The sequence below is a fragment of the Anabas testudineus genome, chromosome 24, assembly GCF_900324465.2.
Source record: "Anabas testudineus chromosome 24, fAnaTes1.2, whole genome shotgun sequence".
In the NCBI taxonomy this organism is placed as follows: Eukaryota; Metazoa; Chordata; class Actinopteri; order Anabantiformes; family Anabantidae; genus Anabas; species Anabas testudineus.
This window is the reverse complement of record NC_046632.1, coordinates 11,090,557-11,109,845: the sequence shown is the minus strand read 5'-3', so window position 1 is coordinate 11,109,845 and position 19,289 is coordinate 11,090,557. Positions and strand designations below refer to the sequence as shown.

At 40.2% G+C, this 19,289-nt stretch overlaps 1 protein-coding gene across 7 annotated transcripts in view; it reads left to right on the top strand.

Moving 5' to 3' along the window:
* The window catches only part of utrn (utrophin), a 144,692-nt gene that overhangs the window by 120,084 nt on the left and 5,319 nt on the right, over positions 1 to 19,289 (top strand). For 6 of the 7 annotated variants that reach the window (XM_026341032.1, XM_026341031.1, XM_026341034.1 and 3 more), the window contains 6 exons: positions 2,637 to 2,773; positions 6,689 to 6,727; positions 7,215 to 7,280; positions 9,263 to 9,328; positions 16,727 to 16,888; positions 17,668 to 17,905. In XM_026341032.1, coding sequence (XP_026196817.1) covers positions 2,637 to 2,773; positions 6,689 to 6,727; positions 7,215 to 7,280; positions 9,263 to 9,328; positions 16,727 to 16,888; positions 17,668 to 17,905 — 708 coding nt within the window. The remainder of the gene's footprint in view (positions 1 to 2,636; positions 2,774 to 6,688; positions 6,728 to 7,214; positions 7,281 to 9,262; positions 9,329 to 16,726; positions 16,889 to 17,667; positions 17,906 to 19,289) is intronic. The other variant, XM_026341033.1, reaches the window with a different exon arrangement.

Here is a 19,289-nt window from a genome sequence, read left to right as displayed (position 1 = left end):
ACACCTTCATATAAAGCAGGCATATGCGCACAACACAGGATGCCTCAGGCTAACTTGTAGCTTAGTCTAAATATTGTGTCTAGATTGGCCAAAAACAAGAACTTAATTTGATTTTGTGAACAGATTTTAATGCCTAGGCTGTGATTAATACAAGTTGACATTACTCCTGTCCCTTGCCTCTACGTTCTGCTTCCCCTACTGTTGATTTCTCCAACTTATTTCATGAACAACCCTCCCAGCAGACCTCAGGCTTCATTTTAATTTACATGAACAAATAGTAAAATGGTCATGGCTCTCTGTGGTCTTTTTTATAATTTCTGCCAGAAAGCAATATTTCACTTTACTGCTGCTCAGAGAGAAGAATATTAGAAAAGAGGGAGTTTGGCAAAATTGAACATTGCTCTCCTTCTCAATTAGGATCACACACTTGCGAGCCAACAAGTTTCAATATTGCTTAATGTCAAAGTTTGAGTGACTCGAGTGGAGATGGTTCTCATTTCTGTCTTTTAATTTGCTTTTCTCATTTTGCAAATGAGATAGATATTGACTTTGGAGCGCAGCTGTAGGGAGCAGTGATCATTCTTCTTGGAGTTAGGATGCCCAGCAGCTGCCCACCATGACTTTGAAAAAAAAAAAAAGTTATCTTATTTTCAGCTGGGCTGCAGTAAAAGATCAGTACTCAGCTATGGAGTACGTAAATAACTCCAGAGTTTACAGATAAGAAGAAATAAAATGTGACTTCTGAGCAGATTCAACATTTCTCCCTGAATTGTTTCAATGATCTGCACAAACTATCCTTTCAGATATTGGTGGTAAATGAAATAAATTAAATGTGATTTCTAATAATGAGCCCTGTACCATGTAACTATTGTAGACTTTCGTAGAGCTGATCATTTAGCTGATCCAAGCAGCCAGTTGAGATCATGAACTCAAAGACCAGATTCTATGAGAACAGATTTCACAATAATCAGTGCAACACTAGTCTGTCAGATAAAAAGATGCTCATGACAGCCGCCCAAAAAGCCTGCGAAAGACTGAGAGCATGAGACAAAAGATTGTATGCCATGATTAAATGCATATTTGAATTTATCAGCCGTAATGTTAAGCTCTGTGTCTGCCAAAAGCTAGTCACAACTTATCAGCATCACTACTTTGAAGAAGCTCTGATGGCAGCATCCTGTCTGCAGGCTGCAAAAAAACAACTACATGATGTGTGAGAATAAAGGGAGCAGTGAATGGAGCCAAATGCAGGCAAATAGAGGACAACTTGTTTTATAACACTCTAGGCTGGTGCAGTGGAATAACATGTCTGCATGTCTCCATTAGCAGCTTTACTCACTCACAAGATACAGAAGACTTGTAGAAAATCAACCAAGTCCTGTGATTTCAAGCTGTTAGATGACCCAAATCTGTAATTGGTAACAGAGGGAAATTAAATGAAAACTCATCTGAATCATCTTCTCGTGTCGTTTTTTGAATTTGTAGTTCTACTCAGCTGTTTTTGACACCTTTGAAGTGCACTTTAGTTTTTTGTTTTTTTTTTGTAGTTTTTCTTACATCTCTCCATGCTCAAACCAAATTGCGTTTTAGTTTTATACATGTGAAAGTATAAAGTCTATATTAAATAATGCTACCAATAAATGAGTATTACTGATAGATAGTGGATTTTGTGAGGCTCGGTGCAGTCTTTTAATAAGTTTTGTTGTATTATCTTTTCCATACTGTTTATTTTATAGCCACAATATTGTTTTGTTATTAGGTTTAGATTTTTATAGGAGTGGCCATTTCATATTTCCAATGGGTGGTGATATTGAAGAAGCCAAATTTGGCACCCTGCAGTTTTTATTGCTGTAATTTCAATGTTTTTATCTTTTCATACGTGAAGACTGGGTTTGGGTTAGACTGCAACTCGTGCCTCTGGTGTCATTTTGTTTTGAATTAAACATTTTGTAACTGTCTCAACATGTCAGAGAGCATCCTGATGGACTACTGGTTAGGATGGATATTAGTGCAACCTAGCACTTTCAGTTAGAGCTGAGGAAGTGCATGTGTCTTTCTCTTGCTCTTTCTTTCCTGCCTCCCGATTGTCAGTAATCAAGGCAAAAACCCCACAAAGAAAAAAGAAAAGAAAGCAGATCTGTTAAGCCACATGGGAAGGAGCTTAAATAACAACACGCACAAACACACGCATATAAACATACACAAATTCTTCTCCAGCATTAGCGTAATTGTTTTGTAATTGGTGTTGGTTTGCTCAAGCTACCGTCTTAAATTGTGTGGATTAGTCAATAAGCCCAGTGAACTCAATAGAGTCTGTTCGTTCACACAAATCTGTCAACTGTGAGAGTTTATGTGTGTGTGTGTTCAGCATGTGGTTGTCTGAATCCTCTGCAAAGGGATTTTCCTTCCCTCTGGTCAGACTGTTGTGGTAATTTGTTGTTTGCTTGCAAGGCAAAAACCACTTCTGCATGAGGAACACCTTTGCTAAGTATCTAATTAACAAAGCACATTGTCTTCTGCACAAATTTATATGCTGCTTATGTTCGAACAGGGGACTTTGGAAAAGCACAAACACACATAAGTGCTGCATTAACACACCAACACAATCCCCACTCCTTTCTTTTTATTTTCTCTAGACAACATCAGGAGAGGACATGCGTGATTTCACCAAAGTGCTGAAGAACAAATTCCGATCGAAGAAGTACTTCGCCAAGCATCCTCGACTAGGCTACCTACCGGTCCAGACAGTTCTCGAGGGTGATAACATAGAAACGTAAGTATCACCTAAGTGTTTTCATGAAACAGAATTGTGCTCAAATGCTCCTCCACTTCAGGACGAACAGGATGAAGAGTAATCAATAAGTGTGTGCACAATCAACCTCTTTTATGTACACGTGTTTTGCCATGATATCCTGCTACTAGCTACAGTATACAGGATCAGCTAGATTGGTGGTTGTGACATCCTGACTCAGGTTGAACTCATTTCTCAAATGTTTTCATCAAACAGTCAAGATAACTCAACATTTATAACACCCACCTGTACTGCAGTAGTGTTAATTTCCCACTGACTTTATGAGTTTATTTAAGTGTGAGCCCAGACTTCGCCAGGCACCATTTCTGCACTATAGCTATACTGTTTGTAGCACTGGCCACAGTGGCGACATCTGATTAATGTTCCTTCTCCTGCTAGTCGTAAATCCCCCAGAGAGCCGATTATCTAGGCTCACATTATGCAGATGCCCCAGGGCCCGCCTGCCCTGCTTGCTCCTAGACTGTCACACTCAGTTCTGTGTATTCCAATCATTTTATCTATCTATTGTCTCATTTTCTTAACCTGTCTCTTTTTTTTTGTTTTTGAAATGTGCCATTGCTCAGTCACTCCTAATGTTACATCCTGACATATCATGTTCGTGCCTTCTTTTGAAGACGTTTTGCATCTTGTAAGCACCAAAAAGTCACCGTGTCTCACCTGTTCACTTACGATGGATTTTCCACAACATCCAGCTGCACATAGTCACCCCTCAGATGGATTGCTCGGCCTCTTTATTCCCTCCCATCCTTGCCTGTCCTCCTCCTCACCTCCCACCTTGCTCCTTTCTTACTTCTCTTCCTTTGTGAAAAATGATTCTGCAGAGCTGCCTGCCTGATAAATGCCTCTAGAAGTTAGAGGGATAGTGCGAAACATGGAGATCTTTTCAAAATGTGACAGAAGAGAGTGAGGACTTTGGAAAATAGAGAAATTTACTATTACTTCATTGCCATAATTTCGCCTTTGCAGCATTAGTTTTTCCTATGGGCTGTGGGTTATCCACATTTTGCCACAAGCTTATGTACGCTAGAGACAGCTTTATGTATAGAAAGAACCCGTGTGCAGTTTTTAGCTTTTGATCTGTCCCTATAACCCGTATATCTGACTTAGACATATGATCAGCATTAAGAGGTTATCTCATAACCCATTCATTTTAGACCCTGGTACAATTTATGAGCTTTTGCCATCTTCTTCCACTGAAATATATTCTGTAACCTAAATTGAAATGGATTTTTCTGTAGTCTTTGATTAAAACCAGAATCATACAGATTAGGTGAACATGATAACATTTAATCCCATGTTAGTTGTAATAAGAATATGATAGTAGCAGTTGTTTCAGCTTGGTGAACATACATGAACATCGTACTCTTAAACATATTCAGGATCTCTTGCTGTGTTCAATTCTAAACAAACTGAAAGAAAAAGACTTGTTTAAGGTATTATCAGGCTCTGTTGGTTGGAAGAACAAGTTATTTTTAAAATACTGTAGCTGCAGAAGAGAAGATTAGATTGGGTGCCGTTTAATTGCCCTCTCTAATGCACTCACTTGCTGTCTCTCAGTTTTTCACTCTTGTATCATCATTTTGCTTTTTTTAATTCCACCCACAGTTTCTCTCCACCTTGAGAGAGCAAAACACCACCTACTCTCACCTCCCACTTATGTCTTTGCCTAATTTCATGCCGGATAGGATTTTCGATTCGTCACTGCTATATTTGATCATGTAAAAGAAGCATTCTAATGGTTTCCCACTCTGTGTCTGTTTTTGTGTCTCACACCACATACGCAGATGGAGTAGAAAAGTCTTTGCGGCACTGCTCCTCGCACAGAGGATAATGTTTTTTAACGCTGATTTGTAAGGTAGTGGATGGAGATATTTGTGGGCACAACTTAGTGCAAGATTGAGACCCACATACACTCATTTTCTGTCTAGCCCTTTAGCTGTTTTCCAACAGGTAGAGGTGTCAGCATGTGCAGATGGTCTTTTACTGCTGAGTGAGAAAACAGAGGGCAGTGAGAGAAGAGAGAGAAGCAGTGGTAACTGTGACAGACAGACTGTCACGGTATGATGGACTAAACAGATTTTAAAAAACCATATTCACCAAAAAAAAAAAAAAAAACTAAACTAACAAATCTGAAAACACTGTGAAACACATGTTGCTATTTTGACAAATTCATGACGAGACAACAAAATACATCAGATAGTAAGGGGGTTCTTCATTTTTCTCTCAGTCAGCGGTTCCAAGATTTCTAAAGTCGCAAGAAAAAAAGCCAGCTCTGTCATAAAGCCGTGGCCCTCTGGGTGGGTTTTACAGCTTGTGAGTGGGTGTTTATTGCTTAACCAAGGTCCATTACCATTTGTTTACCCCAGGCTGGACACTCACCCTACTGGGAAGACAATGACTTTTATATTTTAAAGATGATGAAACCATCCGTTTACTGTTGACTGTACTGAATTTCTGTTTCAGATTCTAGTTTGGCCCTTTTCAGATCAAAAAGTGAAGTCACAGATTTCCTTTTTTAGTTTATTCAGTTTTCTCAGATTAAATAGTATAGTCCATTCTCATTTAGGTCCATCGAAGCTGTGAACTCATCCAGAGGTCACTATGCTCTGGCTTTATGTACCACAGCAGTGGAAGTCATCAGTGTAAACAGGGTTCTGCACCTTGTTATTGTACTTCAGGAGGCACATGAAGCAGCCTTTCAAGGTCTTTATCCATCACACTGCTTTAGTCACCTTTTCTTATCCTTCCTTTCTCTCTCTCTCTCTCTTCCCATCATACAACTTCTTCTCTAATGCATCCATCTGAAGGATAAAGTTAAGTCACTCTTTGCGGGTCGGACAAACAATTGGATGTAAACAAAGCTATCATTTTTTGGGCAAAGATGAAAAATCACTGTTCTGAAAAACAACATACTGACTGTTCCCTTTGACAAATATGTCAGCGGGGGCGGGTAAAATGCTGCAGCTCTGGCTCTGAGTAGTTAGCTTAGTCTGCCCTTTTGACCCTGACCTCTCTTGGTCTCACTTTCTCTTCAAATCCCCTGCTATATTTTGAATTCTCCTTGCAGCTACAGAAGTGTGATTACATTGGCTGCCTTGTATACTACCATGACTAGCATGCCACACATCTCCCGCTGAATACCCTGCTTCAATGTAGAAACAGAACCAGAAGGTGAAAGAATACCAGCTTTAACTGTTATCTTTTCCAATTTCCTGGCCAGATTACTCTGTGACAAAACAACACCGTTCTTTGTGTTTTTGAGATAAGGTGTCCCATTTATCACGGACTGGACATCAGAAAGTTTGAAAGTTTTTATGATATCAATGCACAGGCCTCTAGCATCCTCGTTTGTCATGAGTGGATTAATTTGCTGTTCTTTTTTTAACCAGAAATACTGTAGGTTCTACTGTATTTGTGTTTGTGTTTTTTTATTTGGTGTGCTATTTTAGCAAATCCTCCAGCCAGTATTTGCGATAAGGGGAAGAAGTAGGGCCATATCATTTAGTGTGGAAGCAGCAAAGGCATCTGACATGCAGTATTTAACCATTTTCCTACACTCCCTACATACACTTGCCACTTGCCCATTTTGACCCTTTCAAATCTGTCAACCTTCACATCTTCTGAGTGACACATACAGTTTGACTGAAGCTCACAGGGGAAAATCACAATCACATGTGGAGAATGAATTGGTGACTATTTTACATGCCTTACCTCTGTGTTGAGTCACTCGCTGAGCCACTCAGCATTTGGACTCGTAGACTCTTCCTGCACCTTGTTTTTGTTTTGAACTGCAGAGTGACTTTGACCCTGAAATGTTTTGTGGTACCTTACTCCCCTCCCTCTTTCCCTACCTCCCTCCCTGCGTTTTTCTTGCAGTCCCGTCACCCTCATCAGCATGTGTCCGGAGCAGTATGAGTGAGTATCTACGCTACCAGCAACAAGTCCTTGTCTACAGACTGGAATGCCTTTGAACCACACCTCCTTTCCTTAATTTTCTCCTCACTCACCTCCCCTTACCTCCAGAAAACAACTAAGCCATGACTGCACTGCATGTTGCCTGCCTGCCTGCCTGAGCCACTGGCCCAACATGCAACCAAAACACTCACCCACTGTCTTCTTACCGTCACCTTCTTCTCTTCTCTGTAGCATCCAGCTAGCGTTCAGTTGCTCATCCAAGCAGAGGCTGTCAAAAAACATTCAACTGCTCCGTAGATCATCCGCTCTCCTTATTTTTCTCTTTCTAGGATCATCAGATTTGTTTTTTAGGTGATGTTGTGAAGCGCCATTAGGGTGTTTGTGAGCGAGTGAGTGTGTGTGCATGTGCCTGTGAATATCTCTGTGTTAATGAGGTTGTGTGAGTATGCCGAATCTCATTCATCTCCATTACACCATTCATTTTCAGGCTGTCCCAGTCACCTCAGTTCTCTCATGATGACACCCATTCCAGGATAGAGCAGTATGCCAGCAGGTATGCAGTGCATTCACCAATCATCATCATCCCATCATCTTAGATGCCACAAAGCACAACACAGTGCTAACTGCTTTTAAATGTTGCACTTTAAAATACAGCTCAAAAAATAGTTTTTACAGGTTTTTAAAGTCTGATTTTAGTGTTTTTACAGGTTTTTTAATATTTACTATACATAACTAAACCTTTAATTGAAAATACACTTTGCATTTACTGTAAAATGCATTACTATGCAACAACAATCTGATATTGACAACAATAAATGCAGACATGACAACCGGTTAAATGCTCAATGATGATGTAAGCATTAAATCAATGGGGATTTAGAAGCTGCCTGGAAGGTAAGAATAATCATATTTAACAAGAGTGAATGAGCAGAATGAAATCACTGTAAATGAAAACAAAAAACGCTTTTCAATAGCACAGGATGCAATTTTTAAGGAATATTTGTTGTAGATCTTTGTATCATAGTCTAGTTTGTGTGACTTGATGTCCCACTATATCTTAAATTAAATGTGTTTGTTGCTGAATTTTAAATAAATAAATACTGTTAATTATGTTTATTACTCGTTCGTGTCCACCATATTGAGAAAATGCTTTTGATGTGGAAAATTACTTTCTTTTCTTTTGCTTTTTATTCGCATTACACAATGAAACAGATCTGATCTGAATTGACAGTGTTCAGAATCGGACACAAACAAAGTGTTTTCTGCTAATATCTATAAAAGCTTTTTCTTTCAGAAGCTGCTTTGGCTCTATTGAGGTAAAAACATTTCTAAGATGGAATGGAAGTCATTAAATAAAATGGCAGGTTCCCCATTAAATGGGGACAAACATATGCATTTAGCCTTCATTTTTGTACTGAAAGTATAATTTTGAAACACCATGCTAACACAAAATAAGAGAGGAAAAATATGTTTTTCTCCAGATTCCGGTCTTAAATAACAACACAGCCACTCAGAAACACGATCAACGATATCTGGACTGAACAAACAAATGTTTGTCTTCAACTTTTCAATATATCCACAATCAAATGTACTGCGTACACAAAGATCGGAGAGAGTACAAGTAACAACATTATAAACACGTTTGGTGTGACAGCTGGTGCTCGCATACATTAAATGTCAGAAAAACATCAAAGTCTGCTCAGTGAATGAACTCAGAAAACACGCAGCCACCCACCACTTTGGCTGGTGACATTATGGATTTGCTGCTGAGATCAGAGTGGCAACAGATCTGCCCGATAGCTGTTTCCAGCCACCCACCTCAAATGATCCTGCTGTGTACATCAACACACCCATGTACACAGCGTGTGCGCTGAAGCTAATCGTTACTAAAATAACATTCTGCTGCACTGAGATTGAAAACCTGTCATGTTTGATTTAAGATAAGTTTGAATATTAAGATCCACAAGTACCGCACTTGCACAAATCCCATCTTGTCCCTTGAATGAATTTCTAACCAAGCTTATCTTTACTAAAGTGTACAAGGGGTACTTGTTTCAGACCCCAGGGTGTCCTTCCACACAAAGCCCTTTAATCATGAAGGGTCTTCTGATGCAGCGCTGCTCTGTCTGGCCTGGCCTTCCATTGGTCACACACCATTAACTTTCGCTCAGTGTTTCTAACTTCATTGTTTTATCAGCAATGACACAGACATGAGCCTTGTAACTTCCAATTTTAACTGCAATATAGATGCTTAAGATTACTGCACAGCTTATAGATATGTATGGAAATGTAGAGAGTCGGAAGAGATGAGGTATGACCCGTGAGATTGAACTTTCTTCCGAACTTCCACCTCCCAGATTCGACCAGTGTTCAATTTAAAGCATAATTTGAGGATAATATATTATAAAACAAATTAAAGATTTCCTAAACTGACCTAAAATGCTTCTATAAAAACAGTCCCTGTCTTTGTCTATCTCTGTGTTTTGTGTTTTAACTGTAATTGAGTTTAGTCACTGATGACGGTGTCTTTGTCAGGTTGGCCCAGATGGAGCGCTCCAACGGCTCTCTGCCCACAGACAGCAGTTCAGCCACAGGAAGCATGTAAGTCACCATTTGTCAATTTGCTAATCTTTCATCATTTTCCAGGACTACACAGCTTCATGTTTCCATCAAAGTTTGTGTCGTTTTCCAGTTGATGCAAGCTGACCCATTGACATGCATATCATCTTACAGATGATACAGTCTTTTATTTGACTGACTTCAGATGGTTCACGAAACAACCACTGATTTGTTCCAATTTGACAGAAATATTTCCTGTTTATATTCATGGTATTGTGGTTTTATTAGAATGGCATGGCAGCCCCTAGTGTATTGTTTGCCTGTCAAAAACACAACAACATTCCTTCTCTCACTTCAGTGTATTAAATCCACCCAAAGAAATAACCTGGTGGCTTTCCACATTCCTGAAAACACATCAACAGAGAGTGTCACTTTGAGAGAAATAAGAGAAGCTGTAGGAGTGGAGAAAATAGTCGAGTGAGGGGAAAAACAGACAGTGGGATGTGGTTGAATGCAGTGGGAAGGACAGGACTTTGGAATTGTAATGGATTAGAGTGTCAGCAATGAGCAGTGAGAGTGATTGGTTTCAGAATCTCTGATAACGACCACTTACAGTGTTTTTGATCAGAGGAGATGAGGACATGGCAAGAAGGAATCACAAAGAAAGGGGAAAGGGTGATGAGGAGCACGAGTTTCAGTGTGTGTGTGTGTGTGTGTGTGTGTCTTCAGCAGGTCATTCAAGATAAAGCTTCCCAGTCTAGATCTTAATCACAGGAATGAGCTCTTGAGGTTCAAACACCCTCTGACTCCATGGGCACAGAAACACACACCGTCAGTGTCACTGTGTCTTGTCTTTGGGGGGAATTGCTTTTCGTGCTGTTAGCTTGTTTTGATGAGACACAGATCTGCAGATTTCCTAAACCATAGATCACCATCGAAGATCTAGAAATTAGGAACGTGTGTATGCATGTGTGAAATGAATTTGTGCATGAGAACGAAACGGATACAGAGACGATACACAAGATTTTTATCACAACATTTTGAAGTAGCAGAAAGCAAAACATCTTTCTTACTCAAGTGTGTTTTCAGAGATGAGTGTGTACACCTGGAGAGCAGGGAGATCCCCAGTATGCCGCTTGAATAGAAGGAAAACAAGTTTTAGGATTTCTAAAACGGAAACTCTCAATAAAAAAAGACTATTTCCAGCCCAGCAGTTGAAAGACACATGGGAAGATGGTGAAAACCTGTGAGAGTATTCAGTGGAGACGAAATGTAGGAACAGTTTCATTGTTCAGGTTGAACCTCCTGCTGATGTACGTGTGTGTCATGGGGACCACTGCTCTTCACCTTCATCCGACCTTGCCTCTTGGAAACATGGTTTTAGAAATAGAAGGTGTTTCGATTGAAGCTGGATTTCTCTGCACTCTCTCCTTTCAACTGATCAATAGAAGGACAGATGAATTGAATTACAAAAAATGTTGGTGAACAGGAGGGAGGTGGAAACAGAGGTGGATTTATTTTCCTCTCCCAGTTTTTTTTTTTTTTTTTCTTATGCGGAATAAACACATTATCCCCACACCTCCTCACTTTTTCTTTTGTGCTTTGTACTCTGGCTTATTTAAGAAAAGAAACCATTATTTTTGCCAGCTCCAAAACAACACTGATGCTCGTAGGAGTGTGTGGAACACTAATGAGATGAGGAAGACGACGGTTTGATGAAGGCTAATGGGTTTAACAGCAGAGAGGAAAAAAATACCCGCTTGGGCACATTTAGAACACAATCATAGCTCTTGTGCTTTCACTCACTTTTTCATCAGTGTCATTTCTCTAACATTCATATTCTGCTTCTCTGCAAAACAGCACATGTCTATAATGTAGCTGTGAAGATAAAGGAGCACAATCCCCCATCACAGGGGAAATGTGAAAGCCAAACAAAAAAGATAACTATAACTAGAGCGTCTATCCAGTACACCTCTCTGACAATAATAGCTTTGTACTTATCAGCATGAAACACAGCATAGCAGGATCTAATGTCCTTTTAATGCAAAACCAGAATTGGTTATTATTATGAATTAAATGAATAATCAACCTCTAAATAGACATTGGGGTCTGACACATGACTCAGACATTGTCTAAAAGTTGGTTCTTTTTGACTAAGGCCTAAATAATGCTTGAATCTTGAAAACTGATACTTCATCATCATTACCGTGAGCTTAATTTACAAAAAAATAATTTAACATTATGGTTAATCTCTGCAGGGAAACTCCTGCATCATAAAAATTCAGTTAAATGTTACTGTGCTGCAATAAAATGCCATTTACTTCATTTTTGTATTTTCAAAAGACCAGAATCAGCCAGTAGCTGTTTCCTTTTAAACACTAATGTGTCCATCAAGTCCTACTTTTAAAGAAGGTTTTGAAATTGCATGCAAAAATAGCAGTGCTGTGCTTTATACAGTAGATACCACTAGAGTAGAAAAGCCCACTCAGCCATATTGCTTCTCAAAAGATAAAGCTCTGTATTGTGTTGTCAAGCTTCTCGCCTAAGAAATAACTCTCCTTCCTGTTCCTTATTAATGCTTTTGTTTTGGAGTGTGTGATTGTCTTTCTTTTCTTTTTGTAAGATTTATTCTTTCTTGCCTACAGCTGATTTGTTCCAAACTGCTTTGCACATCACTCCACTCCATCTGGTTGTTCTCAAGGACACACACACACACACACACACACATCTCTCTCTGACATGGTCCACGTGTTTGACAGGACAGTAGAAGAAGTCTTCTTGGCAGCATTTCAGCTTATGAAAACATGCATAGTGTAACAGGGATAACTGAGTTTATCAATTACATGTGTGTTTGGCTTTTGGCTTGTATTTTCTGATCGTTCAAACCCTGCAAATACAGATTTGGACTCCCTGCCAGCTGTGCAGTGATATCAGTAATTAGTAAGTGTGAGTAAGAGAGAGTGAGCTCTACAGATAAAGAGTGTGTGTGTCTTTGTATGCAAGTGGTTTCAGCGCTTGTGTCATCTTTGTCCTGGATTGCTTTTTATCTACAAGGGAACCCTTAATTAGGAAGCTGGTGTTGCCTATGTTCTCTGACCTCGAGCAAAAACACAATGTTGTCATCAATGCCTTGGGACGTCACAGAGGACTGAGACTCCCTGTTTCCCCCCTTTCATGCCCGGCTTTTTTGTTTGGTTATCTCTCACTTTCCAGTCTTTCCCCAGTGCTATCCCTTCTTCTTTCATATTCTGCTCTTTATTCCTGTCCCTCTCCCTTTAATTTCTCTAGCTCTTTTCTTTTAAACCTCTTTTCATCGTACCATGTCCTCCCCTCCTTATGTTCTTCTCTTTTCATCGCTTTTAGTTGTAGTCTAATCATGTTTTACCTTTGGGCCCAGGCAACCTTCAGATTAAACACTAAGCACAGAGGTAAACAATGAATATTTTTTTGAAGCCCTGCATCATAAATGATACACCTCAAACAATTGAAGTTGCTGGACTTCACTGTGATCAGTCCCCACATGTGCAGCTTCTGTGGGATGAGAGGTTTTAACATTTCTCCAGAGGGAAGGCATGAAAGATATACCCTGTGCTCTTCTTTCTATCCTCCCTTCTTTTTTTCCTAATTTTTTCTTTTTTCTCTTTATCCTCTTTCCCTCTGTCGTTATCTCTCGCGGTTTCTCACTGAGCTCAGTCAAAGCAGCTGATAGTGCTATTCAGCTTGAGAGGAGCTGCTTTCTTTGTGATATGTTAGCTAGGCATCACACCTGGAGACTATTGTTGCAGGATAAAGACTTTAGGTCCTGTGGCCATGTCCTTCTTTCACCCTTACCAAGCACGACACTCATTCTCAATGCATTGGATCTAATAGCCTCACCATTCATTACCTATGCCCTCCACCACTATCATCTCTTTCTTCTCTGCATCCCTTTGTTTTCCACCACCACACTGCCTGCACTTCCAGTCCTTTCACTCCTTTTTTGCTTTCCCTACCTGAGCGGGTGGTATTTCAGCCAGTCGTGCCCCTGTAGTCCCCATTTCAACATGTAATAATTACCCTCTGCTGTCGTCTGGGCTTTCCCTGCCAGCCATAAGGTCCTGCTGTAACTTCCTGTTGCTAGCGACCTGCCTAATTGGGCACAGTTGGGTCTGTGCAAGGCCGCCATCCCTTGACTCCATGACATCAACACTGCCACCTATTTTCAACTTTCTCTAGAGGAACTAAGCCTTTCTTCATCATCCCTGTCTCCAGCATACATTGTGACAGCATACCCACAGTTCAGGAGTGTGTGTGTGAGTGTGGGTGTTGTGTATATTGCTGCATGTTGCAACAGTGGCATTGTGAAATGTGACTTCCTGTCTCAGCTAGCTTTCTGTTATTTTTTAGAAAGTTTATATATATAAGATTTACATAAAAAAGTAATGACTGCATGAAGAATGGTTTGAAGAAACTGCAGAACAAGGTGAAGAGGAGCTACTGGTAACAGGAGATAAGAAAAAAACAATTGCACTCGCTATTTAGAAAGTTTATTTCTCTTTTATCATTGGTGCCTTTAAGTTGAGAAAAATACATGAAAAGGTTGAACTTGACGCAAATCCCATTCTTAGAAGAAAAGAACGCTCTAAACTTCAAATCACACAAGGAGCTTAGGCTGCTTGACAAAACCCTTTCTCTCTTCCGCGAGCATGGGAGGCTACTGGCTTGGCATATTGTTCCTTTTATGTGAGGAGAGGTGAAAGCCTCATTCTGTGTACTTTCTCATTAGCCAGCCGCTCACCCCAGTACTTGGTCACAAAATAGCATTAATACTGTCATCTCTGAGAGAGAAAGGGCTTCCTATTCTTAACCTCTCTTATTATGCATGTGGTGATAATGACATTCTGAATATTTTCTGAATACTCATTGATTGTCTCCTGTGGTGCAATTCAAGGGTGTCTTGTTCAAAACTTGAGACATTTCAGTTGGTGGCTTGCTCTCCAGAGCGTATTAGATTAACATACTCATTATAGCCATGGATTAAGCACTCAGTTATGGTCTGGCCCTGATAAGAGTGAGTAAAGTTTATAGCAAATCACTGTGTTTTAAAATGCTCAAAGTACCTGCCTGGATGCCACTGAGTGAGCTGTGAGTACTGTTATTGTTTATAACCTCATGACTATCACGGTTGGATCCCACACTACTGGTGCATCTCAATAAATTAGAATATCTTAAAGAAGTTAATTTATTTCAGTAATTAAATTCAAAATGTGATCTTGTATATGATATAAATTCATTACACACAGAGTTATATATTCCAACCATTTATTTCTTTTAGTTTTGATGATGATGGCTCACAGCTAATGACATCCCAAAAGTCACTATCTCAGAAAATTACAATGTTACATAAGATCAATTAAAAAAGGATTTTTAATGGTGAAATGTCCATGAACAGTAAAGGCACTAAATACTTGGCCGGAGTTCCTTTTGCTTTATTTGCTGTATCTATGCAGCCCTGCATGGAGGAGATCAGCATGTGGCACTGCTGAGGTGTTAGGAAAGCCGGGGTTGCCTTGATAGCGCCCTTCAGCTCGTCTGCATTCTTGGGTTTGGTGTCTTTCATTTTCCTCCTGACAATACCCCATAGATTCTCTAGGGGGTTTAGGTCAGGCAAGTTCGCTGGCCATTCAAGCACAGTGATTCCATGGTCATTAAACCAGGTATTGGTACTTATGGCACTGTGGGCAGGTGCCAAGTCCTGCAAAATGAAATCAGCATCTCTATAAAGCTTGTCGGCTGAGGGAAACATGGAGTGCTCTAGAATTTCCTGGTAGACAGCTGCGCTGACTTTGGAGTTGATAAAACACAGCAGACCAAAACCAGCGGATGACAAAACCCCAAATCATCACTGACAGAGGAAACTTCACACTGGACCTTGAGCTACTTGTCGATTTTTCCTCCAGACTCTGGGGCCTCGATTTCCTCGATGTGCACTTTCTTCTGCCACACCTTTTCCTTCCACTCAACGTTTTAATAATATGTTTGCATACAGCCCTCTGTGAAAAGCCAGCTTCTTTAGCAATGACCTTTTGTGGCTTACCCTCCTTGTGGAGGGTGTCAATGACCTCTGGACAAGTCAGCAGTCTTCCCCAAGATTATGCAGCCTCCTTAACCAGACTGAGAGATCATTTAAAGGCTCAGGAAGCCTTCGCAGATGTTAATAAGCTAATTAGAGTGTGATACCATGAGTCTTTTCTAATTTTCTGAGATTTTGCATTAGGTGTTATCATTATTATCAAAAGTAAAAGAAATAAATATATATCAGAAATATATCACTCTGTATGTAATGAATCTATATAATATACAAGTTTTACTTTTTGAATTAAATTAGTAAAATAAATCAACATTTGAAGATATTTGAATTAATTGAGATGCACCTGTATAAATAATAAATAGTGTGTTATCTATTATGTATAATGTCACAGAGCTACAGGATATTATCATTACAGAAAGAAAGCTGCTTTTCTATTTTTGTATTGGCTTTAAGTGAATTGAAATTCATGCATGGAGCCACCGTACCACTAAACGTTCTCAGTCAAAGTCTGTTTCAAGCTGTCAAACTGGCCCTGGAAATGACACTTACTTTAGCAATGGAAAGACTTTTAAATAACAGTCTGCCATGTTTTTTGAGCGCATGTGGTTGTCAGGTTTTAGTCTTCAAGGCTCAGGTTGTGTTTCAGTATGAAGGTGACGGCTGGGCTTTGGCAAGAGTTGCCATTCCCTTTTTGGATCACTGAGATAACACATACCGGAAAGACATGAACACACACACACACACACACATACACACATACAGCTAGACAACCAGGTGCCAATTCTCCCTCCCTCCCTATCTTTCCATCTTTCTGCCAGGCTCTTTCTCTTCTCTGCTCCCTCCATCTCCTCACAGTGCCCTTATTCCAGTTATCAGATAGTAGAGAGTGACACATCTGTGTTCCACCAGGGATTGTTGAGCTTATGGCACAATAGCTAAAGATCTTATATGTCATGGCAGCCACTGCAGTATTTTATATGAGCAGTTTGGAATCTGCTGTTTTTGTTTGTAAACTGGTATTTTCCGCCCCCATAAATTTATTATCAGACGATGCACATGCACAAGATTTATTCTGTCTTCAAGGTCAAAATTTAGTTTTTATATTTTTATAAAACTTATATTTTGGCCCTTAATGACATTAGACCCATGTTGGTCCCTAACAACCTTATCCAGCATAAAATGAAGGCAGACTTTCTATTAGTACCCTGCAAACCTTTAACCCTTTTATGTCCATGTCTGCCTTTGTAGAGCGGTACTCTGTTTTATGGTAGTATATAGTAATAACAGACCCGTAGGTGAATTTAACTGACTGCTGTAAACAAGATGTATGGACTTCTCATTGTTACATAACTCTTAATTTCTTTCCACAGGGATGATGAGCATGCCTTGATACTGCAGTACTGTCAGACGCTCGGAGGGGAGGGCTCCCCCTGCAGTCAGCCCCAGAGTCCTGCCCAGATCCTACAGGCCGTAGAAAGGGAGGAGCGAGGGGAGCTGGAGCGGATCATTGCTCGTCTGGAGGAGGAACAAAGGTACTGGAGAAGTTACTCTGCTAAAGGATCCAGGATAGTCTTGTCAAAGTTGACATTACTAAAAATAGCTAAAAAGACCTATGTTAATGTGGAGAGTCAGGTTATTTCTTCTTATTTTTCTGCACTAACTGTTCTTTCACAGGGCATCTCTTGGCTATATGTGCACACTGTCACACTCCGGTGCACAGTACATCCATCCCTCCAGTGTATCTGACACGCCAAGTCCTCCATTAGGAAATGGACATAACTCTACAGTCTATTGTAGCAATGCTTTTGCACAGCCAGTGGCTGAGCTGGAGTGACTTAACACTGATTATATTCATACTATACACAATCTCACTGTGAGAGCATGGAGGAAATTGAGAACTTTATTGCTGGACTTGTGAATGCCAACTTAACTAAGGCACTGCAGCTTATGGTTCAGCACTGAGAGAGAGAGTGGGTGAAGAGGGACTGAGGCGTGAGATTTGGCAGGGGGTCCTTTATGTTTGTCTATCCACTTAAAAATAGGATTTCACAGAGAAGGCAGAGGTAAACACAGAGGTATTTTTGTGCAGCACCCGACTGTGAGGGTTCATGGAAAAGCTATTGAATGCTCTGTTTTGGGAGTCTTTCTGTGATTATAATAGTAAGCAGTGATATAACAGCCACATGGCAGACATATGTAACAAACAAAACCAAACAAGTCCAAGCAAATTAAAAAATACAATTTTAGAATATCAAACATAATAATATATACATGTAACATGCAGAAACATGTTCTAATATTTAATTCCCAGGACGCTCCAGAGAGAGTATGAGCAGCTAAGAGAGCAGCATGGCCAGCGAGGGGCCCTTGCTGGAAGCCACTCAGAGTCGAAGGGCCCCGCTGCCCATCCTGATGAGGCTGATCTTCTAGCTGAGGCCAAGCTGCTACGACAACACAAGAGTCGCCTGGAGGCCCGCATGCACATCCTGGAGGAACACAACAAACAGCTTGAGTCTCAGCTCCACCGCCTCCGACAGCTACTGCACCAGGTGACACTGCACGACACAATTTTTGTCCGAAGAAGCAACAGGTCATGGCTGATAGAAGACATAGATATTTATAAAATCATATTTTCAAAACAGTAATTTCCTGGAGTAAAAAAAAAAATTGTATTCTTTCGATGACAAGTGGACTGAATGAAATCTAGGAGAAGACGATTTGCAGAACAAATGGTCGTTTTGGTGTCGTTTTAGCAGACACACACGCACACAAGTGTGATTTAGAGCATCTTCCATAAATTACAGTACTTTTATAGTTCATTAGACTTGTTATGATGAGCAGCAGGGCAGTAATCACATCTCACAAACTCCGACCAGCTGGCACCGCTGTTTCAGTGCAACTTGTAAAATAAGAAAAGTAAAAAACTCTAGCTTTCAATAATAAAATCTTTCAATGTCACTCAAATAACCACTGCAATAACTATGTTCCTAATCCATATGTGATAATCCCATTCAGTTTCTATGCTTAGTTTCTGCCTTTTGAGTAACAAAACCTCCTCATGAACACTGAGATTAGATCCTAATCACATCATTACCATTCCCTCCAGGAGTCCAGTGACTGTCTTCAGTTCCTCAGTCAATAATTTCCAGATTTGTTTATGCGAGGCCTAATTGCTCATTGAAGTTGGATTGTTTGTGCCAAGTGAGAAATGCGCAGCCCTCAAGCCAAACAAACAGCAATCCCGACAAATCACACTGAGCAAACACTGGGGCAGGTATTGGCTCTCTGTTAGCTGTGAAGCTGGAAGCACAGTAATAACTCACAACAAATATGGCCGGAGGAAGGCAGTGATGTGACTCTGCAGATTTTTTTGTGGTTGAAGATTAACATTTTGACAGAAAAAAAGCAGCCAGCCTTCACTATATTGATGACTGCTCTCCATTTTTAGATAGTGGGGTTATAGTTGTTAACATAGTAATAGATCTGTAATATGAACGTGTGACACATATGAAGTACTGAGGTACAGTTCTGTGTTACTGTACGTTACAGTACAGTAAATGACCTGATTTCTTGTCCCGTATGATGGCTCAGAATGTTAGACACTGTATTTCTGTGTGCCTTACGTTTAGCATGAGACTTGTTGAGAATTTTCTGCACCGATGTGACCGCATCTGGAAGTAAAGTGATTCTGATGCTGATTCGAAAAGACGAACAATGTAAAGATAATGGCATGCACAACTACCTGCGTACACACAACAGTGCAACACAACATAAGAACTTCTGTTGCTTGACATTTCCCTCCCTGGAGTCCTGACGATATGTCAACATGTCTTTCCATCAACTGCTGCGTTACTGCCAAGCTGCAGAATAATAAACCCAGCCAGCTTGCTGGCACACATTTAATTCACACTCCTGAAGGCTGACCAAAACCCT